Here is a 26,952-nt window from a genome sequence, read left to right as displayed (position 1 = left end):
TTAAAAGTATTTATTACTCTTGCAGAGGACCCAGGGGTCTGTTTCCAGCCCCTGCATGGTGGCTCACAACTGCCAGTAACTTCAGTTCTAGGAGATCTGATGTCTTCTTCTGACTTCCTCGGGCACCAGGCATGCATGTGGTACACAACATGAAGGCAAAACATTCATGCACATAAAATAAAATATCTTTAGAGATACTTGGAGAGTGAATGTTCCGTTCTTTACAGACCTTCATCCATCACCATCCATTCTCTACCCAGGTGTCCATCAACCCATCCACCCACACATCCATCCATCCATTTACTCACCCATCCATTCACCTGCCCATCTATGCATACACCCACCTCTCCACCAACCCATCCACTCACCCATGCACCTATTTACCTACACATCCCTCCACCTACCTATCTTTCTATCCACCCACATACCAATTCACTCACCCAAATATCCACCCATCCACACACCCATTTAGCCATCCACCCACCCATCCACCTATCCATCCACGCCCTTATCCATACGTCCACACATCTGTCTACTCACCCGCCCACCCACCATCCATCCCAAGAAACAGACTAAGCTGAATCATCCTTCCATCAGTTCTGCACTCATTAGTGGGGTTACACGAGGAGATGGAAGCCTGGGAGCAGAAGCTGGAGGTAGGAAGAGGAGCCTAGAAGCACACTGGCTGTGAAATTGAGGAAGATAAACAGAGTGAACTGCCACAGCACAGGTGAAGATTGACAAACTGCAGGCTCATCATAGAGATGCCAGGACCTCCAGGCTTCCTAGACAAACCCGGAAGTGGCTTCAGGAGCCAGTTTGACAGCTTTTGCTACAAAGCCGGGCATCAAGGCAGTCAGAGGCTAGCTGAGTCGGCTCTCTCGTCTGTGCATCTACAGGCCAAGCTGTCGCCTGCCTCTGTGAGTGGACTGGGGTCGCGAGGGCTGTCATTGCCCTCTTCTGGGATGGCAGGGCAATCCTAAATGCACTTTGACCGGGTTTATGACAGGAGCTGGCTGAGGGTAATAGGTGGCAGCCAGCGGAGGGTGACAGTTGAGGGTGACAGGCGGCATCTGAGAGTTATAGGTAGTAGGTGAGGGCAATAGCTGGTGTTTGAGGGTGGCAAGTGGTAGCTGAGGATGACTGACACCTGCTGAGGGTGACAAGTGACGTCTCTGGGATATGCTTGTGAGTAGCACCAACCTTCTCTGTGCTCTCTGTTTCCAACTAGTTCAGCCCAGCCGTCTAGAATGCTGAGTTCCTAGGCACCAGCTGTCCTCTTTGGCTTTTTTATTTAATTTTACAGAGAGCAGGCCCCATGCAGAGCCTCCCACAGGCACCCAGCCAGAATCAATTCAAAGCTTTCTTTAACATTACATGGGGAGGGGGAGACTGTGACACTCTCTCTTTGTGACAAATGATTTGGATTTCCCAGTTACAGTGGCAAACTGAGGTTCCAATTAAAATGTTTGTTTTGTTTTGTTTTTTTTTTTAAATAAGAAGGTACATATGAGGTGTGTGTTAGACCAGGTGTGTGAGTCATATTCACAAGGAGCCACTGGGATAATGACGTGAGCAGGGCTTTCCCAACACCAATGTTAGGTCCTATACATCAAAGGTAAGAGTCAGCCAGAGCGATTCAAGCTCTGGGTGCAGCTGAGCCTTCATGGTTCTGAGCAAGGTATCAGAGCTGTTTTCCTCATCTCTGAGAATCAGAGGAGTCTAATGCTACCTCAGAGTTGTGCTTAAGCATCAGTGGCACACCTTTAAAACCCCTTGCCTGTAATGAACAACAAGTGTGGCTGTAGTTGCTGTGATTTGCATTATAGGGAGGAGGAGGCAAGGGTTCAGGGTCACACAAGCAGCTGGCAGTCGATCTAAATCCAGGACCCATTTTTCATGATTCCCGGTTAAGAACTTTAATGCTGTGTCACTCACCCCACTGCCTGGGAGTCAATGAGGCAGCTTCTCTTTTGCCCTCCTAAGCCATTGCAGAATGTGCTGGTTGTGAAATCATACACAGTTCAGATCACCGTGGACTCTGTACCTATTCCTTCAGGTCACAGACTCTGCCCAGCCCTCTGGGGCTGCTGTGGTTGAGACATGAGTGATGGAGTCAGACATCCCTTGGCCCCAGTGGATACATGGATCCCTGTATCCACTCATCACCTAAGGAACTTGGCATGGATCAGTCTCTGGGCCTCAGTTTATTCGCCTGCAAAACAATACCTGCTAATTAGCACTGTCTCTTTAGGGCAGTGATGAGCACTCAGTAACATAATTTATAAACAAGTTGCGGTACAGTGCCTGGCACATTAAGGGCTTATGAAATGGCAGGTGACACCTCTGTGGTAGGATGGAGTAGCAGGCAGGCTGACCCTGAGATGGAAGGAGGCATGGGAGAAGCAGAGAGGACAAGGACTATTTGAAAAACTGTGGAGGGCTCACTCTGCTTGTCTAGATCACTGATCTCTAGTCTACCAGATGCTCCTTGTCCCTGAAGATGGTTCTAGAGAAGGAGTCTACATTCACATAGAGTTTCCACGGTCATTTGAAAAACGGATTAGTAAGAGCAATTATAAAATGATTTTGGGGATGGGAGGATGAGTCAGTCAGCAAGCCATTTGCCATAAAGTGCCTGTCACAAGGACCTGGGTTTGATCCCCCCAGATGGGTGGTAGCCATGGTGGTGTGTATTTGAAATCCTAGTCCTGGGAAGGTGGAGACAGGTGGATCCTTGGGGCTCACTGGCTAGCCAGCCAAACCATATCAGTAAGTCCAGGCAGTGAGAGACCTTGTCTCAAAAAAAAGGGGACGGGGGGAGGCTGTTACTGGAGATAGCTCAGCAGTTAAGAGCACTTACTGCTCTTCCAGAGGACCTGGGTTCGGTTCCCAGAACCTATATCCAGTGGTTCACAACCCCCTGTAACCCCAGCTGCAGGAGATCAGTGGGCACCTGGACATATATGACAGAAACTTACACAGGCATGCACAATCACACACATTTTTTAAAAAAATAATAAAATAAAAAGTAAAGAAGAAGAAGAGAGGGAGGGGGAGGGACGGCTCTTGGGAAACAACAGCTAAGGGTAAGCTCTGACCTCCACATGCAGGTACACATGTAAGAAAAAACAAACTCCGCTGCATTCCTTTCTGAGAGCACTGTAAAGAATTGCAGGCGCCTCTTGTGCAACAGCGTCTAGGTGAGAAGTGTGAGTGGGTGGTACAAAGGCCTGACCCACATCCGGCGGTGAGTGTGGCCACCCACCAGCCCCCATTCCACGCAGTGCCATCTAGCCCGCCCTGGAGACTCTATGCTTCACCCCTCTTTCACATCAGGGGTTCTCTCTGTCACTGATAGCTCCAGCTTCGTCTTTGTTGCATTATATTAAACACAAATACTACATTTCCACACCCTTCTTAGAACACAAGCAGCACCAGCTCGTAAGCCCTGTCAACTCAACATGTTTCCCAGGACCCAGGACCATAAGGACATTGACCTCTGATAAACACCTTTTCAAAAACCAAAGACCCCTAATTATAAGGTCACACACCCTGAAGGTGTTTTAATTTTCCGTATGATGAATTGGGGAGGGGGGGCTATTTTTTTTTTTTTTAGGCACAATCTCTCTAGCCCAGGATTTTTTGAGACAGTCTCTATAGCCAGGGATGAACATGAAGGGGTGATCCTCCTGCCTCTGGCTATCCAGTGCTGGGACAACAGGTGGGTGTGTTATCTATATGAAAACCATTTTTTTGTTTGTTTGTTTGTTTGTTTGTTTTTAACAGGCCGGCTTTGAACTCTCTAGCCTAAATCTCCTATCTCTACCTCCAGAGAGCTGGGATTACAGGCTTGTACTACTATGTCCTATTTATACAGTGCTGGGAGAGGGAACCCAGGGCTCCCTACAAGCTAAGTAAGCCCCTACTGAGCCACATCCCCAGCCCAGCTGCTGTTAGCCAGATTGTTTAGACAACTTAGCTCTGTGGTTGAGTATTTGCCTAGCATACACAGCCCTGGGTCCCCTCCCTAGCACCTACAAAAATAAAAGGTCACATCTAGCACAAAGGCATCTTTTAGATGCTGTTGGCCAAATGTTAATTGTGTCCACATTGAGCTGTGATGCCAAGGGGTAAGTGGCATCATGGCTTTGAACCATGGGGCTGGAGGAACAGTGTGCATAATCTTAGGTTTTTATTACTGAGCCTTAGATTTAATTAGATCTTCATAAATCTAAAACACTCCCGGTCATATTTCATTACTTTCTGTCTCTAACTCCCCTGTGAGATGTCAACTGTTACCCTCACTTTACCTTAGCATTATCAAGAGGTCCAGCGGATTTTAAACTTTTTTCTTTCTCCTGTTGGTAATTAAGATTCCTTTTTTCCCCCTTAATCATGTGCTTAACTTTAACCTGTTCCTGAGAAAATGACAGCACGGGTCAGATGCTGCCTCCCCCATCCCAACATAAAAAGCAATTACTGAGCAAAGCTACATTTTGGAAGAGCCTCCAAGCAGTTGCAGTCATCCAGTGTGACCCCAGGAGGAGTCAGATGGAAGCTAAGTCATAAAACACAAGTTCGGAATATCTGGAAACAGGAAAATGGATGGAGAAATACTGTATATTCCTCCTGCTCCTGCCTCAGCCCTCAAGAGGATTCCCTGGGGTTCTATGGACTGTTTTTGCTGAGATCTCCCCACCCCACCCCCGCCTCTCTCTGTGTAATGTGAGGCATATGTGTATGTGTGGCATATGTACACTTGATTTTGGTGTCTGTGCATATGTGGGTATGGGTGTGTGCTTATTCCTGTGCATATGGAAACCTAGTATCCACTACTCTCCACCCTCTTTTTTTTTTTAAGCAGAGCCTCTTACTGAATGTAGGACTCCCTTTTTCAGCTAGACTGGCTGGCCAATGAGCACCCAGGATCAGCCCATCTCTTGCCTTCCATTACTGGGCTTCCAGACACACTCAGTCATGCCTGGCTATTGTGTGAGTGTTAGGGATCCAAAGCTCCCCACACTTACATAGCAAAGCTGGTATTCCCAACCTATTTTTTTTTTTTTTTTGAAAAAATGTGCTTATTGTTGTTATGGGCAGTGTTACTCCCTAGGGCATCCTTTGTGGCTCCCAACCTCAGAAGACTTTCTGGACCTGGAGGCCAAGCTTCAAGCTTTGTTGCCATGGTTGTTTGCCTTGCTAAATTATGAATTTTTTAAACCTTTTTCTATTGGCTCTCCCATAGGTCAGTTGGGCATGTTCTTGCTTCAGATCTCTCTGAAACTAGCTGAAAGATAATAAGCAGTAGCATCAATAGGCTTGGCAGGTTTCTGAGGCACTCAGGACTGGATATTCCTGACTCCTGGGATGTATGGTTATAAAAACAAAGAACAATTCCAAATATTTCTGTCACAAGTTTTTAATTGGACTCTTAGAGGCGTTATCCATGCTTGGGGGGTCCCTTGCAGTGGTATTCTTTGGGGATATTTAAAATAGTTTGAACTCTGTTATCTGTCATCTTGTTAGTCATTGTGTGTATGTGTGTGTGTGTGTGTGTGTGTGCGCGTGTGCGTGTGTGTATGTGAGAGAGAGAGAGAAAGAGAGAGAGAAAGAGAGAGAGAGAGAGAGAGATCTGCTTGCCTGCCTGCTGTCTGTCTGTCAGAGGATAACCATGGATGTCATTCTTCAGGTACCATTCACATTGATATTTTGAGGCAGGATCTCTCACCAGGATCTAGAGCTCTTCAGTCAGGCTAGGCTGGCTGACTAGAGAGCCCCACAGATCTTCCTCACCCCATCTCCCAGCCTTAGCATTCCAAGTGCATGCCATGGTGCCCAGCTATGTTTCCACACAGGATCTGTGTGTAAACTCAGACTCTAGTGCTCAAAAGGCCAGCACTCTGCCAGCTGAGCATCTCAACAGCCCCCATAGTTACAGGTCTTCTTGCAAGGTGGGTGATTTCCTCCTCCAGCTTCTCCTAGATGCTACCTGCTGTGGCCTCCATGTTTTTCCACCCCCTCTCCTTGGGCCCAGCTGAGTATGCTGGCCCTTAACCCTCACTAACATCTCTCCCATGTAGCCCCTCAATACTTCTTGCCTGGATCATGTTCAAGCCTCTCCCTTCCATAGTGGAAGCCTACTCTTTATCAGAAAACATGGCTGCCCTGGCAATTCCTGCCATAAACCAAACATTTCCTTTTATCTGCAGTATAGAGTTCAGAGTTCCTAGATGGGGCCTCAAGGCTTTCTCTCTGCCAATTCCAACTATCCTCCTTCTTTCACAAGCATATCTGCACATGATGGCCTTGGGTTACTTCCCAGCATTGTGGACTCGCCCAGCGCTCATCCAGCCTAGCCTTCCACATAGACTTCCATTTAGATGTGATGTGCCCCAAGCCTGCGACAGCCCTACACTTTTCGTCAGTCTTCCTGAGTCCTCCTGTGGTCCAAACTCAGCTCTGAGCTCCCTCTTCCAGGAAGTGTCCCTGGATCAGTCAGAACCAGCCATCATCTTCCATGTCCCTGCATGGAATCTGTATATCACTCAGAAAAGTGATTTTTGTCTCACTTTTGGTCTTGTGTTATGACTTGCATCTTCTCGGAGTGTCTCCTCGGATCTAAGTTCCACGCTCCCCCTGGCACGATAGTGGGAATGTGGTGGCACCTTTGGGAGGTGGGACTCAGAAGGAGGACTTTAGGTCATTGAGAGTGTACCCTGTAAGGAACTGCACAGCCCCGTCCTCTCCTGCCTTGCCCCTGCACTCATAGGCTCCCAAACAACAGAGCCAACTGGCCACACTCCTGCAGCAGCTGTGAGCCAGAACACAGCTCTCCTCTTGAGAAGTCTCAGGTGCTTATCTTGTTCTTTAGACATTGGCAGAAGTCTCTGTTCCCACAGCAAGTGCCTTAGTGCCAGAGCCCTGTGTTACTGGGCCTGGCTTCTGCCCCATTCTGTAACTCCACATTTTTCAGGAAATTAAAATGGTAGCATTAAGCAGCATGGACAACAATGACTACTCAACCCCTCGGGGCCCTGCTCATTTGTGTCTGTCACAGTTTTACTAAACTGGCTATGTTTTGTGTCGTTAAGAATCATCCAGAAGTTTAGCAAATATTTATTGGGAATCTGTCCATTTCTGAGTTCAGTGAAGGAGTACCCCGGTGGAAAAGGAAGGACCCCTTTCTGGTGAAATTTTCATCCTAGGGAAGGAGTGGGACAATTTAAAGGCACACAGTTAGCCTTGAAGAAGGCAGAGCAGCTGTAGGGTAAGGAGAGCTGAGATGGGTGAGCAGAAACCTCTCTGAGGAAGACCTTACTGCTAAGGAAGCTATACCTGGCGAGGACCTGCAGGAGCCATGTGTCACACTGCGCTGAGGATGGTGCACCAGGGAGCCTGGCATGTTGCTGGGAAGAAGAGCAGATCCACGGGGCTGAAGCACAGAGAGTGGTTGGCAGAAGAGGGCATTGGAGACAGGTCATGGAGGTGAAGGTCGGAAGTCTGGAAACATCAGTCAATAGTCCCCAGCATGAGGGATAAAGTCATGGAAGGGTGTTACACAACAGAATTAAGGACTTTTGCTGTTGTGGCCACTCCAGTTCCAAGTGTGAGCATTCTGTTTTCAGAAAACAAGATGGGCATGTGACTCAGTGGTGGAGCATGTGCCTTGCACATGTGAGAGCTGTGTTCTAACCCAAGCACTGTGAGAGAAAATGGCTCAGTGGTTAAGACCACTTTCTGCTTTTCCAGAGGACCACCCAGATTAGGTTCCCTGCAACCACATGGCTGCTTACAGCTGTCTTAATTCCTGTCCAAGGGCATCTGACACCTTCTTCTAACCCCCACAGGTACTTCATGCACACGGCACACATGAATACATACAGGTAAAACTCTCATACACATAAAATAATTAAACAAATACATACATACATATACATACACTGTTATAAGGTCAGCATTTGATATATTAAAGAGGTGCTCATTCATGCCTTGGTCTTCACGAATTTCCTTGTAACATAATGGTAGCACTTGCTTCATGGAACCCAGCTACCATCCACCACACTATTTTGCCCAGTTCTCTGAATGGTTCTTGCCTCCGTTCCTTTATCCTCATACCTCTGAGACTGTTGGTGATCCTTATCTACAGTCGTGACTCTTTGTGAGTGGTCCGGTTAGCCTCACTGGCTAGAAGACACAGTGCACAGATTTCTAGAACATGTTGATCTCTATAACCCTGTGTCTTAAGAGCTCTAATCCTGGCTGTAGAGGAAACTGAATTGACACACATCAGAGATTGGGAGAAAGAAAACAAGAAATGGCATCTATGGGGTGACCATATCATGTGGTATTCTGTCTGCATTATCCCTTGTTGTCTTTATAAGCTTGTGAGCTTGTCCTCAGCTCAGCTGTTTGGATGAAACCACAGGCTCAGAGCAATTTACTGATTTAAAGTCACATAACTAAAGAGAACCCAGACACCCCTTCTCTTTCCTCAAAGGCCACGTTTCAGGGGTTAGGAGCATGGGCTCATGGTGTCTACTCCCCATTGGATGTGCACAGGAGAGTTATTTACTCTTGGCTGGAAAACAGGGTGATAACGGTGCTTTTCTGGGTTTTTGTAGGTTGTTTTTCTGTTTGTTTTGTTTTGGGGGGGGTTGTAGCTCATGTGCTCATAATGTGCCTGGTGGGCTGTGTGACACCAGGGGTAAGTGCCACAGCGTATCTCTCGTTGTCCTCACTCTCTCTGCTATATGCTGCTGCTTTTCTAGCAGCATGAAGACATCTAGAAATAGAAATGCACACAGCTTACAGGAAAGTGGGGTTTGGAGAAAGCAGAGTGCCTCAGCCAAGCTCACAAATCCATCTCAAGGCACCCTGTCCTGTGTCCCTGGCCGCTCCCTACTACCTTGTGTTATTAGTATTATTATTTTGGCCTGTGCACTCACCCTGATGTCACATAGCTCTTTGCACATGTGTCCTTCTTCCTGTGTCACCCCAGCCCATACTGGTGCACTAGCATCTGGATCGTGTTCTTCCTTGTTCCAACTCATCTGCATATGCAGTGGTCAAAGTCATGGGCACCTGCTGAGAAGAGGCAGTGGTTGAACTCTTTGTTACTTGCAGACTACCTGCCTAACCATACCCAAATATCTCCATTGAGAGAAAGAGGGAGAGGAAGGGAAAGAGACCTGGGGAGGATGAATGTGTGTGTTCCCATGCCTGGGAGATGAATGTGTGTGTTTCCACACCTTGGGAGATGAATATGTGTGTTCCCACACCTGGAAGATGAATGTGTGTGCTCCCCTGCCTTGGGAGACATGTGTGCCCCCAGGTCCATTTCTCTCCTGTGTGGAATAAGATCTCTAGCTCATTTTTGTTATGTTCTTGAGAGAAAGTAGTACTGGGCCTTGAGATGAATCTGCACAAGAGTAAACAGATGAGGAGGGAGGCAGAAGCAAGACACCCACCCCAGGCCTGTCAAATGTACTGAGTGCCCTCCCTTGAAGCACTTGAAAGCTGTCTAGGGTGGAGGGCATGATTAGCTACAGAAAGGAATTTTTCTCTCTGCTTTTAAGGATGGAGTTAATAAAACAATATCAAGCAAAGGGCACTGCAGACACCAGAAGTTTCTGCAGAGTTCTGTCTTGGCTTTTCTGGTGCCAGGAGGAAACCCTTTTCTCAGCCAGTTTTAAATGAATTCTTTCCAAAGGCCCTGATCAGTTCCAAAAATCAGCAGTAATGCCTTATACCGAAAAGGTGCTTCGTGGTTTTGAAAGCTCCCCCACACTCTGTTTCTTTAACCTTGACATTGACTTTGTCAGGTAGGCAAGGAAGACTTGTCTATGTTTACATTTCATAGGCAGGAATTGGAGGCCAAGAAGTGAAGGGTGTAGCTAAAATAGCAGAGATGTGACTGGAGCCACATGTCTCAAAGTGTCTCTGTTGTTTGGTTTGGGATTCTCGGTGCTGGCCACAGAACCAGAGATTCACACATGCTGGGTATGTGTGCTACCACTGAGTAGCAGGCCAGCCACCTTTTTCTTCCCATTAGCTCAGAACAAAGGTGAAACATATTTATGCAGGGTCATAATGTTGTGGCATCCTCTTGCAGGTCCGGTTGTCCCTTTGCTATCTCGATGGACTCCCCAAGATTCCCAGAGGAAACTGTCCTCATAACAGGAGGAGGCGGATATTTTGGCTTCCGGTCAGTTCATATACAAAATATACTCATGGAATTATTTTACTGGAGAGTTTTCAATTTCAGGCTTTGACATGTTTGTATAGTGCTAAAATAAAAAGCAAACTCTGGTGTTCACTGCTCAGACTTGAAAATGGAAAAAGCACAGATTTATTCCACTTCAAGAAAAAAATTATTTTCAAAACCTGCAAATTGGGGCCTGATGATTATTCATTTCACCAAAGATAATTTTTTTAAAAGCTGTATTTATTTATTTTCTCATCACTGTGACCAAACACCTAACAAGAAGCAGTTTGGGGCGGGGGTACATTTAGCTGGACTCGTGGTTTAAAGAGACACACCTCCTCTCGAGAGGAGAACATGACAGAGGAGTGAGAGGCAGCTTCTCAGGTGTCCCTGAAATCCGAAAGCAGAAAACCAACAAGAAGCTGGGTCTGTTTATCATACTCAAGGCCTGCCTCTGGTGGTCCACTTCCTCCAGCAAGGCTCCAACTCTTAAGGTTCTATAAACTTCCGAAACAGCACCACTAGCTAGGGACCCAGTGCACAGTGACCTGAACCTCTGGGTGATGGTTCACATTTATACCACAGTGGGCATTCTGTCACAGAGACATCACTGTCATTTATGTTGTTGAGAGGATTCCTGTTGAGGTTTGTTGTTGTTATTTGGTTTGTTTGTTTTTTATTCAAAATTTAAGTAAGACCTGTAGCAATGAATATATAAGGTAAGTGACTCAGGATGAGTTAACAAGACTTGGGTAAGCCCTACCTTATGGCAAGTTATTTCATATACTTTCCCTCGACACAGCTGGAGGGTGGCCTGATCTAAAGCTTATCTTTCTCACCTCAGCCTCGGCTGTGCTCTGAACCAGAAAGGGATTCATGTGATTCTGTTTGACATCAGCCAACCTGCCCAGAACCTTCCAGAGGGAATCACATTCATCCGTGGAGACATCTGCTGCCTCTCTGACGTGCAAACAGCCTTCCAGGACACTGACATTGCGTGTGTGTTTCACATTGCCTCTTATGGTATGTCTGGGAGGGAGCAACTGAACAAGACCCTGATTGAAGAGGTCAATGTGGGTGGCACAAACAACATCCTCCAGACTTGCCTGGAGAAAGGTGTGCCCAGGTTAGTTTACACAAGCACATTCAATGTCATCTTTGGAGGTCAAGTCATCATAAATGGGGATGAGTCTCTGCCTTACCTGCCTCTTCACCAGCACCCAGATCACTACTCCCGGACCAAATCCATTGCAGAGAAGAAGGTGCTGGAAGCCAATGGCTTGGCCTTCAAGCAAGGCCATGGCGTCCTTAGAACCTGCGCACTAAGGCCAGCTGGCATCTATGGGGCCGGAGAACAGAGGCACCTTCCCAGGATAGTGAGTTACATTGAGAGGGGCCTGTTCAAATTTGTATATGGGGATCCCGATAGCCTAGTTGAGTTTGTCCATGTGGATAACCTGGCAAAGGCTCACATTCTGGCTTCTGAGGCTCTAAAAGCTGATAAGGGCCACATTGCCTCTGGGCAGCCCTACTTCATCTCAGATGGTAGACCTGTGAATAACTTTGAATTTTTCCGGCCACTGGTTGAGGGCCTGGGCTACACGTTCCCATCCCTCCGCCTGCCACTCACCCTCATCTACTGCTTTGCTTTCCTAGTGGAGATGACCCACTTCTTTCTGGGTAGGCTCTACAACTTCCAGCCTTTTCTCACCCGCACTGAGGTGTATAAGACTGGCGTCACACATTATTTCAGCTTAGAGAAAGCCAAGAAAGAGCTGGGCTATGAGCCTCAGGCATGTGACCTGCAGGAGGTAGTGGAGTGGTTTAAAGCCCGTGGTCACGGCAGAAGGTCTGGAAGTGAAGACTCGGGGTTTATTCTATGGGATGGAATTCTGGTCCTCCTCTTGGCTCTATCTCTTCTTACCTGGTTTCCTTCTTCCACAGTTCTGTCTGTGTGAAGGGAAAACAACACATAGGAGCTGAGCCTACTCCCTGGGATGGGTTTCAAGAATGCAGGTTTTTAAAGATGTTTCACTTTATTTGGTACCACTCCTGGGGTCTTCAAATTCCTACTTAACAATGAGTTGTTAAACTCCATGGCCAGGGATGGGCTACCTCCTTGTAAGCTGTTGGTCAGGGATGTTCCTGAGGCTTCCAAAACAATGTTGGCTGTTGCCAATGCTCTTAGTTGCCCACCAGAACTAGATAGTAAGACTCTATTACAGAAGGCACCCTATACTTTAACTGCAGCACGTTTAAAAAAAAAAAAATCAAGCTGAAACTAAACTGGATGCATCCTCTCTGCTTGCTAAAGTCCATAGTGCCCGAAGGTTCTGTGCAGGCTGCTGAAGGAGAACAGTCTTACTCAGCTGTAGACCCTGCATACTGCACTACCAATGCCAGGCAAGGTGTAACCTCTGGCACAGTAGTGGCAGGTCTGTTAGGGTAATAACCAACTACTTCCTAATTAGATTGGAGACCAGCTCCATGGAAAGGAGTTTGCTCCTGGTACTGCAAACCTGGCCAGCAGCTCATGGCTAGAGAGGTCATAGCCAAGTGAGGCCTACGACTGTTGCTTTGTTAGACAGAGAAGTTGTGCCCATAAAGCCATTTCCTGTACGTTTATGTTTCTACCCATAGATGAGTGCTACTCTCGGCTGTGATCAGAGAAGCACCTCTCTGTAGCGGTCAGCAGTTACCTTCAGAGACTCATAACTGGTCAAAGTACTGAGAGTAAGTGAGTGCTGGATGTTCATTCATAGACAGGACATCTGTATCACCTCCTCCAAGTCTCATGGGACTCTGCAGCTAAAGCAGTGGGGAGAATTAAAAGCTGGAGGAAGGAGAGGGATGTTGGGGAGTCTGTCTTCTGAGAGTGACATGGCCACTGTCCTCATGAACTGATGGTAGCTATGACTGCCTTATCTAGACCACACAAGGTGGGACCTGGCACCATTCTGCCATGGGCGGCGGGGGGGGGGGGGGGGGGGGGTGTGTGCTCATGATACTCCTCCCTGAGGAGCTGAGGGTGATTGGTGGTTTCCAGAAAGAGAAAAACACTTCCTCTAATGGTATAGTCACTGCTAAGTGGCCTCATGCTCCTGTAAGAATCTTAATGAAACTCTTGGAGAGAGAGAGAGAGAGAGAGAGAGAGAGAGAGAGGAGTTTAGAAAGGAATCTAGTAGGGAAGAGGAAAGAGATCAGTGGGAGTGGGACCAAAGAGGGTATGAGGGTGAATATGATCAAAATACACTTTATACATGTGTAAGAATGTCATCATGAAACTCTCATATATAATGTAATAATATAATAAATTTTTTTAAAAAAAAAAGGAAAAGGTGGATTCTCGGATTAAATATTCTTTACTTTCTTCTGTCCCAACTGACCCTGTTGGGAGACAAGAAGACACAAAGGTAAGTTCGGTCTCTGTGCCCTTGACCCCCAGCTGTGTACAGCAGGAAGTCACTCTGGAGCCAGGGAAGGGCAGTAATTGGATTAGAAATTCTAACTTGGATATCTCAACAGTGAACCCATGTTCACCTCATACACTGTACATGCATAAAACAGGGAAAGTCAGACTGATATGGAATGATCCAAACTGAAGCTTGGGTAGTATCCCTAGCAGACCAATCTGGGGAGCAGCGGCTATTCTAGGGAGGAGCTAGTTGTGCATAGCATAGGTTTTAGGATCCTCTAAAAACCCTGCCCTTTGTGGTACAAGGGCATCACACCTGTGTGACCGTGGGTCATATTTGTGTTGAAGCAGAAAGGTCGACAGCCTACTTCAGAGGACTCTTCTAATGATTAAATTAGACATTTTCAGCACATGCATGTCACCAGTTACTAAGACTGTCACTGTATGGTCCGTCTGAAGGGACTTTTCCTGTGAGTATTCTCTTTAGAGGGCCTTTTGTTGCTGAACTTTCTGGAACATCTTGAGTGGTCCCCAGAGCCTGCAGCAGCATGAGGGAATAGACTGAAGTTTAGGGCAAAGCTCAGATCTGATGGTTAAGGGCAGTGCTCCAGCTCTCCATGCTTTCAAATTTGAAATCACACTATTACCCCACTGTGGTGCTGCTTAATGGGGAGAGTGTGGGCTCTGAAGGCAGCTTCCAATGAGGAACAATGGCAGCATTGTCTGGCCACCCCAGAAACTGCTGTGGAAGATGTTTATATTGCACAGTTGCCTGGGAACCAGAGTGGGAAGAAAAAAGTCTTTACTGTGCAGGAAGGCAGCAGCAAATTGGGATGCTGCAGTGGATGGTATACAGTTATTCTGGGAGGATTTGAGGTGCTAATAGCTGCCAGGGTCCCCTTGAATGGAGTCTGGATACTTTGGGGAATGGCCTGAACTTGACTCCATGAGACCCACATCATCCATGTGTCTTTGTCCTTAGCAAGCCCCAGAAGCCTCCAGAGAACTTGGTTGTCTATGTCCGAGAACTGGGACTGACCGCCCTGGCCATTTCTTTGAAGAAGTCCATCTCCCAGTGTTTGTTGAGATCATAAAGGAAGAAGTGTTGGGAGTGCCTTTATCATAGGAATTTCCCCAGAAGTAGGAGGAGGGTGTCGTTGCTCTTAGGACGGTGTTTTGGAGTCTGTTTCTGAGCTCTCTGGGGAAAGTGGCTCTGCTATCTACAGACTTTCAGACTAGGAGCGCCACAGGATGTCCCTCAGAAAGGTTCACTGACACACAAAGTAAGTAACACTGTCACTGAGAGTTACCACAGGCCCTTCAGAATGTGTTCTAAAGGGCATGATGTCTGGAACTTCTGGAATGGCTCATCACATGATGCTGCAGGCCGGTCTCCCTTCCATGTCACAGGTGCATCTCTATATGACTGCTGAACATTGTCATAATATAGCTCCTAGTGTCCCCTAAAAAGGTAATTCAGGAAGGTAAGGTGGGTCTTGAGTGTCACATACTGTCACCCCACAATACTGTTAGCAGAGATCAATCCTATTCCACATGAGAGGGAAGTGGTTTGGAGGGCTTGGGGACCATCATGGTGCCTGGGCTCTGGTCACACCCCGTCACTGATGTTCCAGGAGTGGTATTACACTCGTTTGCCTCGAGCCCTCTCCCTGACAAAGAGGGCTGCCTTTGATAATGTCTGTGGAACTGAACACTCACTTGACATTTCCTTCCTGAACTGGTTCTCACCTGGCTTCCTGTTTGAGTTGTGTTATACAGATCATGTAGATTTGGCCAATTACCGTCTAGCTCTCTTATTCTACAAGAAAAGGACAAAACATCTTCTTCCCCATGACACAAATACCCTCAACAGGGCAGGAGCCAGGCTTGTTCTGGGTACCAACACAGAGCCTTTCTATCATGTGTGCAGTAAACACTGCTGACCCGGTGACCAGCTGGTCCTGAGATCCCCCGCCCCAACTTCCTAACGACTGTCGCCTTTAAATCTGAGACTCGTACCTCTACCCAGTAAAGACACTCAAGGTCGAGTTAAAAACGCAGGCTCTGGGGAGTCACACCAAATGGCAGATGATGGAGCTCTGGGATTGATTCTTTCATTGTGGGAACCGTAAAAATGAGGGTGAGGAGATGATTAGAAAAAGTGATGGCAGGAAACTGTGTGTGCATTTTACAGTTGTGTGGTTAGGAAGACACCTCCAGAGGGATGTGTGTGTGTGTGTGTGTGTGTGTGTGTGTGTGTGTGTGTGTGTGTGTGTCATCCTGTGGATCAGGATGTAGCTCTCAGCTACTGCTCTAGCACCATACATGATGCTGCTGTGCTCCCCACCATGATGATGATAATGGACTAAACTTCTGAAACTGTAAGCCAGCCCCCAATTAAATGTTTTCTTTCATAAGCACTGCCTTGGTCATGACGTCTCTTCACGGCAGTAACACATTGACTAGGACACTAAGGAATAGGGCTGCTGGGTCATGACAGTTCTGCTGTAGGCTAACTTTATGCTGGCTGTCGGTGCATAAGGACCAGTATTTGGAGGGGTTTTGTTTTGTTTGTTTTATAATTCTGTTGTGGGATATATAAATTATAATTCTTTAACAATTTCACGAATGTGTATAGCGAATTTTTGTCATTTTCATTCTCCATACCCTCTCATCCCTCTCCCACTGAAACCCTCATTCTTCCCAACAAGCCCCCTCCTGCTTTCCTGTCTTGTGTGTGAGTGTGTATGTGGGGATGGATGGAGAGGGGCTGGGAGGGAGGGAGGGAGGGAGTAAGGGAGGGAGGGAGGGAGTAAGGGAGGGAGGGAGGGAGGGAGGGAGGGAGGGAGGGAGGGAGGAGGGATGAAAGAAACTGAGTTTCATCGGTGCTTATTTCCTGGAGCAAAAACAACTTAGCAGTGGCCACACCGTGAAGAAAATGACTCCTCCTTCCCCAGCCACCATCAACTCCATGGCCTCAAGGAGAGGTGCAGCCTTGTGAGCTCCCGTCTCCACAATGCCCTGCTGATTGATTGGCTCTTCTGCAGATCTTGTTCCAGCAAGCACAGTGCTATGAGTTCATGAGGGCAACGCCTGTCATGTCCAGAAGACACATTGACTCCAGTCCTCCACAGCCTCTCATTCTTACAGCACCCCCCTTCCATAATGGCCCCTGAGCATGGATGGAAAGAGTTGATGTAAGTGTCCAATTGCTGACCAAGCTCTCCACTGGCACTTTGACTGGTCGTGACCACTGCACACAGAAACTCCTCCACCATGGTCTGAGGACTGAGCAAATCTCATATGCTAAGGTTTAGTCAGGTATTTTATGAGTTTGTGGCTGCTGGAGATAGGGTTCCTTCTCTGATTTATTTCAACTCCATTAATGGGAGGGAAGAAGCTACTGCTTTTTACATGTTGGTTCTGTGTCCCACAGGTTTACTAGATCTGTCCGTCAGTTCTAATAGTCTTTTGGTGGAGTCCTTGGTGGGCTTTTTATTATCTGGAAACAAGAATAATCTCCCTCCCTCCTCGTCTGTCTTGAATTCTTTCTCTTGCCCACTTGCTGATTCTCACCATATATTGATAACAGTGATGAGGGTGGACACCCTTGTCTTATTCATGATCTTGGAAAATACCTAATTTTCCTCATTTTTAAGATATAAGCTATGAACTTGTCATAGAAGCCTGTACTATGCTGAGGTGTGATCTTTTTATACATAATTTTTTTCAGGACTTTTACCATGAAGGGAAGTTGAATTTTATGAAATGTTCTTCTGACATCTAATGTGATGATCATGTGGTTTTCATCTTTGGCTGTTTATTCTTAGGTATTACATTTATTGATTTGAGTGTCTTGAACCTCCTTGCATTCCTGGAATTAAGCCAATATGATTATGATGTGTGAGCTTTTTATTGTGCTGTTGAATTTAATCTGCAAATATTTTGTTGAAGATTTTTGCACCAATGATCATTAGGGAATGTTGATCTGGGGTTTTCTTTTTGTTGTTGTACTTACCAGGATTTGGTGGACATCATGTCACCTTATTTTCTGTATTTCTGCATTAGGACCTATGCATCTGTTAAGATGGCCCTCTTTTCTGCTTGTATGTAATGACTTTCTCAGTAAGCAACCCTTCTTCTTGTGATGTGAAGTATGGTGTCCATTCCTTGTGCCATGATGAGTATATTTCCAGCTGAGTCCGGTTGGGTAACCTTCCTGTGGCCTCTTTAGCTGGGTTTGGTGGGTTTGAGCACAATGTATATCATATCCATGAAAAGACCCACTGTCTGCAGGTCTTACAATAACTCAAAAAGGTGTGGTAAGACAACAGGGCATAAGGTTTGCGTCCTATAGTGTGGTGGGGACTGCCTCAGACATTGTGGCTATGGGCTGTGTACTTGGAAGTGATTTTGAGACTGGCGTCCACGGTCATGGTGATAGCCTAAAGCCCTTGTCCTCTAGTTGGATGTCGGTACTTATCCAGAAGCCCCATGGAGAACAGAAACACGGCTCCTCCCTGCAGGACTCATACCCAATCTTGTCAGCAGTGCGCACCTTGACAAGCAGTATGTGCACCTGTGCAGGTGACCCGGCAGGCAGTGTTAGGAAACTTGCATGATCCCTCTCTGCTGCTCCTGTGAGGGTGGGCATCCAGGAGTGGGACCTCAAAGCTCTCCTCGGGTGCCTGCCTGGGGACCTGTCAATAACAGGGAGTTTTTGTCCCTTATTCTTTGATTGATTGGTTGATTGGCTTTGAGACAAGGTCTCACATAGCTCTTAGACTGGCTTATGTAGCTGAGGGTGACCTTGAACTCCAAATCCTCCTGCCTCCACCCCCTAAGTGCTGGATCACAGGAGTGTGTCACCACACCCTGCCCCCTATTCTTTTCTTTGCCTTCATTTTTTTATTTTTATATATCATTATAATATAGTTACAATATTTCTCCCTTCCCTTTCCTTCCTCCAAACCCCACCACATGCCCTTCTCCACCCTGCTTCAAATTCTTTGCCTGGCCCCTTCTCTTATTGTTAGTGTGTGTTAGTGTGTGTGTGTGTGTGTGTGTGTGTGTGTGTGTGTGTGTGCATGCATATTCCTAAATATGACCTGCTCAGGCTATATAATGTTACCTGTATGTTTTCAGGGCTGACCATTAGGCACTGGACAACCAATTGGTGTGCTCTTCTCTAGGGGAAGATAATCTCTCTCGCTCCTGATTTTCCTCAGTTGCCTATAGTACTTTACGTAGGGTTGAGACCTTTTGGGCTTTTTCCTGTCCACTTTAATGTGCCCATTGACATTGTCCTTGTTCAGCTTGTGTTTGGGGTCTTGTTGCTGAGGCTTTATGGGTGTAGCCTCTAATATTACCAGGAGACACAATCTCACAGCAAACTCCATGATTCTCTGCTCCTAGAGTCTTTCTGTGCCCCCCAAAACATTCCCTGAACCTTAGGTGTGGGAGTGTTATAAAGATGTATACATTGTGACTGGGCTCCACAACTCTGCATTTAATTTATTGTGGTTTTCTGTAGTGTGTACAGCTGGGCTGGGGTTAGCTAGGTATAGTCAAGGCTCCAGTGGGTCCCTGGATACCCCTAAGGGAAAAGATAAGGAGACTAAGGAAGCCAAAATTCTGTCCTAGGAGAGGACATGGGAATCACATAATCTGTTTCCTGGTGTCCTCAATCCTGGCATGCTCACAGAACATACAGAGTTTTCCATCCCTGGTCTCAGTAGGCTAATTCTGGATGATAGCACCCTCATTCCCTCCATGTCCCAGCATGCACCTCTCAGGTGATTATGTCAGAGTCACCCCAAGATTGCCTCATGAGGCACACATGCCAAAGCAATACTAAGAAATATTCATGAGTCTTAGCCTGAGAAGATGTGGGCTACTGTGACCCAGGAGCAATCTAAGCTCAGCTGATAGCACCCACCTCCAGATAGCCCCTGGCTACAGTACCTCAAGAGTTCATAGGAAGGGGTTTAGGGATTTAGCTCAGTGGTAGAGCGTTTGCCTAGCAAGCGCAAGGCCCTGGGTTCAGTCCTCAGTTCTGGAAAAAAAAAAGAGTTCATAGGAGGTACAGACAGACACCCCTGGTCATCTACCTGTTTAGCATGTGTGTCTTTAAGACACTGGCTTCACCAGGACAACTTTCTGAGACTCTCTTCCTCCTTGACCCCATTACTGGAGTTTTAGGGCAAAAGTCCAAGCTCCAAGAGTCCTGTGGACTGGACTCAGCCAGCTATCCCAGTATGTCAATAGAAGAGCCAACTAACTAGAGAACAGAAGGAGACTTAACCAATGCGGCTATGAGGAGAGGGTCCAGTGACCCCCAAGCCCCTCTTCAGGGAACTGACCTGAACTTTAGGTTTAAATAGTAGACAAACTAGGGCAGGGTACAAGAGCTATGCATAACCAAGCATGGCTGGCTGAGGGGAGACCCGACTTGCTCTGTACCCCAGTTCTGCTTCTGCAAGGTCATTGAAGGAGTTTTAACTGTCCTCACTTGAGGGGAGCAATCTGGCTAACACATGATGCCAGCCCTGCCCCCAGGGCACTGCTTCCCCATCGCAGACAGTTGCCTTTGGAGGGTGGCCTGTCCTGTGAGGCTCTGCTGTCCCTGTAATCCAGGGTGACTGCGGTCTCAAGACTGGAGGCCTTTGGTGCCTTTGAGGTCTGGAGTGGGATGATCCAGACCTAACAGGAGCCTCTCTTACTATTGCCTTGGTACCTTTGGTCTGGAAGAGGGATAAGATGAGCTAGCTCCTACTTGTTGTCATGCAGAAGCCACCATCAACCCCTGTGATTCGCCTGTCTGTAAACAGAGTTAATCGGGTGACTGGCCCCAAACAATGGTAGGATATGAAATGAAGGCAGAGGTGCCAGGCTCTCAGAATGGTGTGAGTTACATTGCCAGTCCAAGTGAGGAGTGGATGCTTTTAGCAATAATAGCTTCAGAGCCTGGAGAGATAGCTCAGTGGTTAAGAGTACTTGGAGGCTGGCTCTTACAGAGGACCCAGATTTAATTCCCAGCACCCACCCAGCAGCTGCCAGCTGACTGTAACTCTAGTTTTGGGTATCTGGTGCCCTCTTCAGGCCTCTACAGGTACTGAATGCATATGGTGTTCATACAGACATGCACACAAAACACTCATATACACATAAGAATTAAAATTTAACAATTATAAACCAGCTTTGAGGGGGGAAATATATCTTGTACATCTATAGTAGAATGCACTAAAAAACCCTAAATTCTGGATGCAATAGTACTCAACGAACACTGAAATATCAGTGTAGAATTCCCCAGCTAAAGAAAATGTTCGGTTTGTCTGTCAATAATTCACTGATGTAGCCAGTAACTACACAGATTGGCTGGTAGGAGAGTGGGCCCTCTGATGTGTGGTAGTCTAAAAGGATGCAGTAGGCCACAGTTCATCAAACACAGATAAATACGAGGAAAGACACAAGGTGAAACCCAGCTGCCCAATTCCTGGCAGTATCTACAACAAACTGCTAACAGCAGCCATATATCAGACTGTAACCATTTGGGGAAATCCCTCCCACAAGCAGCCATTCTGCAGAAAAATAAATACTGATACAAACAGTGTCACACAATGATACATTGATAAAACTCCCAGGACCAACCTTGAGGTCACAGCAAAACAGCTCACAGATTCTGTAGTGGGCAGCCAGCAGCCCAGAGAACATTTCCATGTGTTTCAGGCATTTTCAATGAATTGAAGCAGAAGCTGGTGTTTTAGTAACGTAGGTACACCTAAGCCCCAAAGCAGTTGGGGATTTTGTTTTTTAACAGTAAATAATTTGTTCATTTTCTCATAGCTGAATATGCCATCTGAATGCATCTCTAGGTAGCTCTCCCTTCCAATGGCTGTCCCTGGGTTTGTAGACTCAGTGTGACAGCTGTGGGCAATGCAGTGGACTTTACATCATGCTTATTGCTCTTGTTATTCTGCTTATTTGGGAAATACAGTCCTGAGGACCGAGGTCATGCTTCTTAGAAGTCCTGTTCCCAGCAGGCCTCCATAGGCTCCAGGGTGGTGCTCTGTGACCTAATATATGATCTACTTACAAGAATGTGCATTCTGCAGCTGCTGGGCAGAATGTTCTATCAATGTATGTTGAGTGCATTTGATCTATAGTATAATTTAACCCTGATGCTTCTCTGTTGTTCTTTTAGAGGGTTTCTGGATGGTGGGGTGTTGAAATGCCCAGTACGTGAATTATCTGGGCCTGGAGTAATGGCTCAGCTGTTAAGAGCACATAATCCTTCCTCTTGCAGAGGATTGGATTTCAGTGTATAGCACCCACACTGGGCAACTCATAACCACCTGTGACTCCAGCTCCAGGGATCCAACGCCCTCTTCTGGCCTGTGAGGGGCACTGCACACACACACACACACACACACACACACACAATTCAAAATCAAATCCTTTTAATATTGTGTTATCTGTGGTTTTGTAATAACATCCTGCTGATTTGGTCTCTAGACCATGACAAAGTAACCATCTTTTCTTGTCTCACTGTTTCTGTCTGAAAGTCTGTTCTGTCAGATATGAACACAGCTACTCATGCTTGATTTTGAATCCCATTCCCTGCCTTGATCACAAGGGAATGGGGGTTTCTTGTCAATAGCATAGTGTTGGGTCTTAACCCATTCAGCCAGTCTGTACCTTTAAATGAGCAACTGGGACCATGTACCTTCAAGTCACTGGTGAAAAGTATGAACCGGTTCCTGTGATTTTTTTTTTTTTTATTACCTAGTTTGAGATATTCTTTGATTTTTTTCTTTTGTTTTGTTTTCATTTTTCTCTTTATGGCTTGATGGTTAAGTGTATTGATAATGTTTGATTATTTTCTGTTTCCATCTGTATATCTATCTACTCCGGTTAGATTAGTGTCTTTATTCTCATGAGAATATTTCTCTTTCTTCCCCCTCTGCACAGAGGGATCCCCCAAGCACAGATTTAAACACACGGCTGGTGTCTGGAATCAGTTCCTCCTCACCTTGGGAAGTCTTCACTCCTCCATCAGTTCTGAAAAGCACCTTTCTGAAGGCTGGTCTTCAACTTCCACAGTATCTCCCTTCCTTGAACAGACTTTATTTCCTCTTTAGTTCTTAGAATAAACTTCCTGATTATGTTAACCTCACTTGGCAATTGTTTTTGTTTAATTTTTTTTTCCTCGGAATACGAAAACAGCATCCCGGGTCTTCTTGCCTATTGGGTTCCTGCTGAGAAATCTGCTGGTAGTCTAACAGGGGTGCCCTTTAATGGGGATCCGCCACATTACTCCTGAGGGATCTTAAGTTCTGCCTGGAACTTTTGGCTACGGTCTGTCAGCTGAGCATGTTTTCCAGTCCCTCTGTTGGGATTCTACAGCCCTCCTGTAGGTGCTCATGTATTTCTGAGAGTTAGCAGGTTTTCTGTTATTATTTCATTGAGCAGGGTTTTAATTAATTGATGATTTCATACATGTGTATCCTGCATCTGGTCAATAAGTTTCCTTTGCTCTTAGAGTTAGCATCTTTTCCTTTGAATATGCTAGTCATGCAAACATTTGATCTTTTAATGGTGTTCTTAATTCCTTAGTAATTCTCTCTTTTTTTTAAATTAATGTCTGAACGTACTGGTTTGAAAGATGTTTTCAAGCTCCAATCTGTTTTCTTGTGACTCCTACCTCATAGTTCTAGCATCCAGACAAGACCATGTGTGACTGGCCACACCCCTAGTCATGAGGGCAGGCCTGTGACTCCCAGTTCTTGAGGACAGCATCCTTCACATTCCCATGCTGTAGCATTGAGAATCTCTGTGTCTGTGTCCCTCCACTGAGTCGCCATCCGCTGAGCCAGTGCAGCAGAATGTCTGTGGGGTCCTAGAGACGGGGAGTTTTAGGAGTCCCTGAACGCTTAAGAAGTTAAAATTCAGCCAGGCTGCAATGGCACACACCTTTAATCCCAGCACTCAGGAGGCAGAGCCAGGCGGATCTCTGTGAGTTCAAGGCCAACCTGGTCTCCAGAGGGAAATCCAGGACACACACCAAAACTATTCAGAGAAATTCTGTCTCAAAAAACAAAACAACACACACACACACACACACACACACACACACACACACACACACACACACAAAGCAATTAAGTTAAAATTCATACAACAGCTCCTTGCCTAAGATGGCTCCTGGCTTTATGACCTTGCAGGCTCATAACAAGCCAAGCAGAGTCCTTTTCCAAAGCCAAGCTACTACACAGACTTCAAACCCTTTTAGACTGCAAGTCTGCAGTGGCTGTGAGACCTTTCAGAGCCTGGGACAGCCAACATCTGCACTGATACTTCACTGAACTCTTCTATCGTCCTGACTCATACACAAAGGAATCATCCCCAGCTGTGCAGCATCCCAGCTGGACAGCAGGTGATGGCCTCTGCCTTGCTATACTGCTGCTCTGGGTCTCTGGATTTTACAAGGCTTGCACCTTTATACTGGTGACTTCTTCCCATGGCCTCTCCACATTGCCCTGGCCCACCCCATCTACGTGTAGTATAAGGTCAGATGTCAAGTCCAGGAGTGACACTAAGATAAATGTGTTCAGTAGACACAAAACAGTCCAGACCAGTTGTCCCTGGTCTCATTTCTGTTGCTGTGATAGAATGCCCTGACCAAAAGCAACCCAGGGAAGAAAGGGTTTATTTGGTTTACACTTCCAGGTTACAGTCCATTATCATGGGAAAGTCAAGGCGAGCAGAGAATAGACACATGGCTCCTTTTACTAGGGTCTCACTAATTAGGAAATGGTACCTCCCACAGTGAGCATCAATCCATTCAGAAACACCACCACCACCACCACCCCACCCTCTGCCGCATATACGCCCATGAGTCAACCTGATCTGGACAGTTCCATCATCTGAGGTTCTCCCAGGTTGTTAAAACTACCACATCAATGTTCACACAGCAATGGGCAACCAAGTGTCCACAGGACCCAATTTATGTATCTGTGAACAAGAATTCTCTAAACTGTGGAAATGATGGAAAGCACGGAGATCCTCAGACTCAGGCGCCCTAGACTGTTTTTTGGTATATCTATATGTTGTTGTCCTTTGAACCAGGAGCAACTTTTTTATCAGACCCTTGTAAATGGGTTGATGGAATTTTGGACATCAGTTCCCGTGTGTGAGTTTGAACTGTGTCCTTTCTGTAAGGTGATCATGTCAGAGATCTAATGTTCTCTTCACTTGTTACTCTGCCCTTGTTCATGTTCCACCAAGAGGTTTGTCATGGGTGCTTCTGAAGTCCTTGGGCTAGAGTGAAGGTTTGATCATTGGTGGCTAAACAATGCAGTTTCCCGTGTGCCAGGGATGGTGATAATAGCTGGTAAGAAAATACCATAACCGACTCCTAGCATATCCCCCACTTTTCTGAGAAACACAAAAGTTGAAAACAACCTTATTCTCTCTTTCTAGTTCTAAGCCTTCCAAAGGCCAACAAATTGAAGAGAGAAGTGTGTTGATTTATAACTATGGGTTCCTAAAGAGTGAGTCTTGCTGAAAGAAACAGACTTGTCACCTGGAGAAAAATGTAAAAATAAGATAGAGAATTTTTAAAAGGGTTTTGAGGGTGGGGAGTGTGACTTCACCCTTCTTATGGATGAACTGTTTCTTCAGGAGATGAACTGTTTCATTTAGGAGCATAAAAAGTGAAGAATGGCAGGCTTAGAAAACATTCTGGCAGATGCTGTATTTATCAAATTTTTTTTATTCTTTCTGATGTAATGCAACCATTTAGTGTAACATTAACAACAGCCAACTTACCTATATGGCTCATTCATGTAATTCTCTATGTAAGCACAAGCACATATTATTCATATACAATTAAAGCTTTAATAATGAGATATCAGTTTGCATGTGCAGCTCTGTAAAGCTTGGTAGAAATAAGGAATGTGGGTGTTTCTGAGGGAGACAGTTGCTGTGGGATGTCCCTCTTGAAGCGGGGTGTTTTGAAAATTAAAAGCCCAAGAGAAGGGCTGGAGAGATGTCAGTGGTTAAAAGCACTTCCTGCTCTTGCAGAGGACCTGAGTGTTTCCCACATGTGGAAGCTCACAACTGCCTGTACTTCAGCTCCAGGCGTTCTGATGCCCTCTTCTGGCCTCCTCAGACACTGCACTGGAGGCACAAATCCACATAATTTAAAAATCAATCAAAAAAAATTTTTTTAAAAAAAACCTTTAAAATGTTTAAATAAAACCCAAGTCAAATCAGTGAGCAACTTCTAGATGCCAACTTTGTCGACCAACGGCTTTCTGGAATACTAACTGTTATGGCTGGAACATAGCTTGGGAGTTACCTCCAAGTTCAGTACCACCCACGTTCAGGGCAATCCACAGTGGGAAGGACTGGGCTCTTTGTAGCCACTCTAGCTGCTTAATGTAATTCCGAATATAACTTAGTGGCCCAAGATCAGCAATCTTAAAATGTCATTACTTGGTTGGGGATTTAGCTCAGCAAGCGCAAGGCCCTGGGTTCGATCCTCAGCTCCACAGAAAAATTAATTAATTAATTGATTGATTGATTGATTGATTAATTAAAATGCCTTCACTCAACTACCTCTGATATGCATTTTACAAATCTGTGTGTGCTCCATGAAATTTCTAAATATGTATCTAAAACATCATATCTTCAAATGAAAGCAAAATTCCTTTTCAGACGTCATCGGGGGCTGTGATTGACAGACAATACCCTCCCTTCCAAACCAACACACATGAGGCAACTCTGAATAGGGAATTTCCCTATTTTCCCTGTTGCTCCGGAATGTTTATTTTCATCCCATTTCCCCCTCAAATCTGGAGTCCAATCACTTTGGGCTTGCATGCCACTTAACTGCAGCTATTAAACAAAATTTACATTTTATCCACTAATCATGAGGCTCTAATGCTTTAAAAAAAATTTTAATTGAGCTCAATCAATAAAAATGCAAGATACAAGTCATAATTCGTGAATCATTGAACATAGTAAAAAGAGTCCTCGGAAGCATGAAATGACGGTACTTCCTCCCAGTGATCCCATCTAGCTTTGGGTCAACGTTGCTGTTTTGGGAAGGAGCCAAGGCTCACCCTCCGTTCTAGCTCCCTTTTAGACTTCTTGTGGGGAGGGGTGCCAGTGAGCCCTGCTCACACAGGCCAGGAGACAGAGCAGGATAACAGCTGAGCTCTCCTTCTTGGGCACATGTTAAAACGTCTGTGTGACTCATTCATGTAATTCTCTATGTTAAAAGATGAAAATCTGGGGGCTAGAGAGATGGCTTAGAGGTTAAGAG

At 46.0% G+C, this 26,952-nt stretch overlaps 1 protein-coding gene across 1 annotated transcript; it reads left to right on the top strand.

Annotated features, from left to right (window-relative positions):
* Positions 1 to 810: 810 nt before the first annotated feature.
* Positions 811 to 13,167, top strand: Sdr42e1 (short chain dehydrogenase/reductase family 42E, member 1). Its single transcript, XM_036188093.1, has 3 exons — positions 811 to 920; positions 10,115 to 10,207; positions 11,052 to 13,167. Exons 2-3 carry the CDS (start codon positions 10,140 to 10,142, stop codon positions 12,163 to 12,165), a joined length of 1,182 nt encoding a protein of 393 aa, XP_036043986.1. The 5' UTR covers positions 811 to 920; positions 10,115 to 10,139; the 3' UTR covers positions 12,166 to 13,167.
* Positions 13,168 to 26,952: the final 13,785 nt, after the last annotated feature.

The sequence above is a fragment of the Onychomys torridus genome, chromosome 5 (genome assembly GCF_903995425.1).
Source record: "Onychomys torridus chromosome 5, mOncTor1.1, whole genome shotgun sequence".
Taxonomy (NCBI): Eukaryota; Metazoa; Chordata; class Mammalia; order Rodentia; family Cricetidae; genus Onychomys; species Onychomys torridus.
Note: the sequence above shows the minus strand (reverse complement) of the source record. Positions and strands in the feature narration are given on the sequence as shown.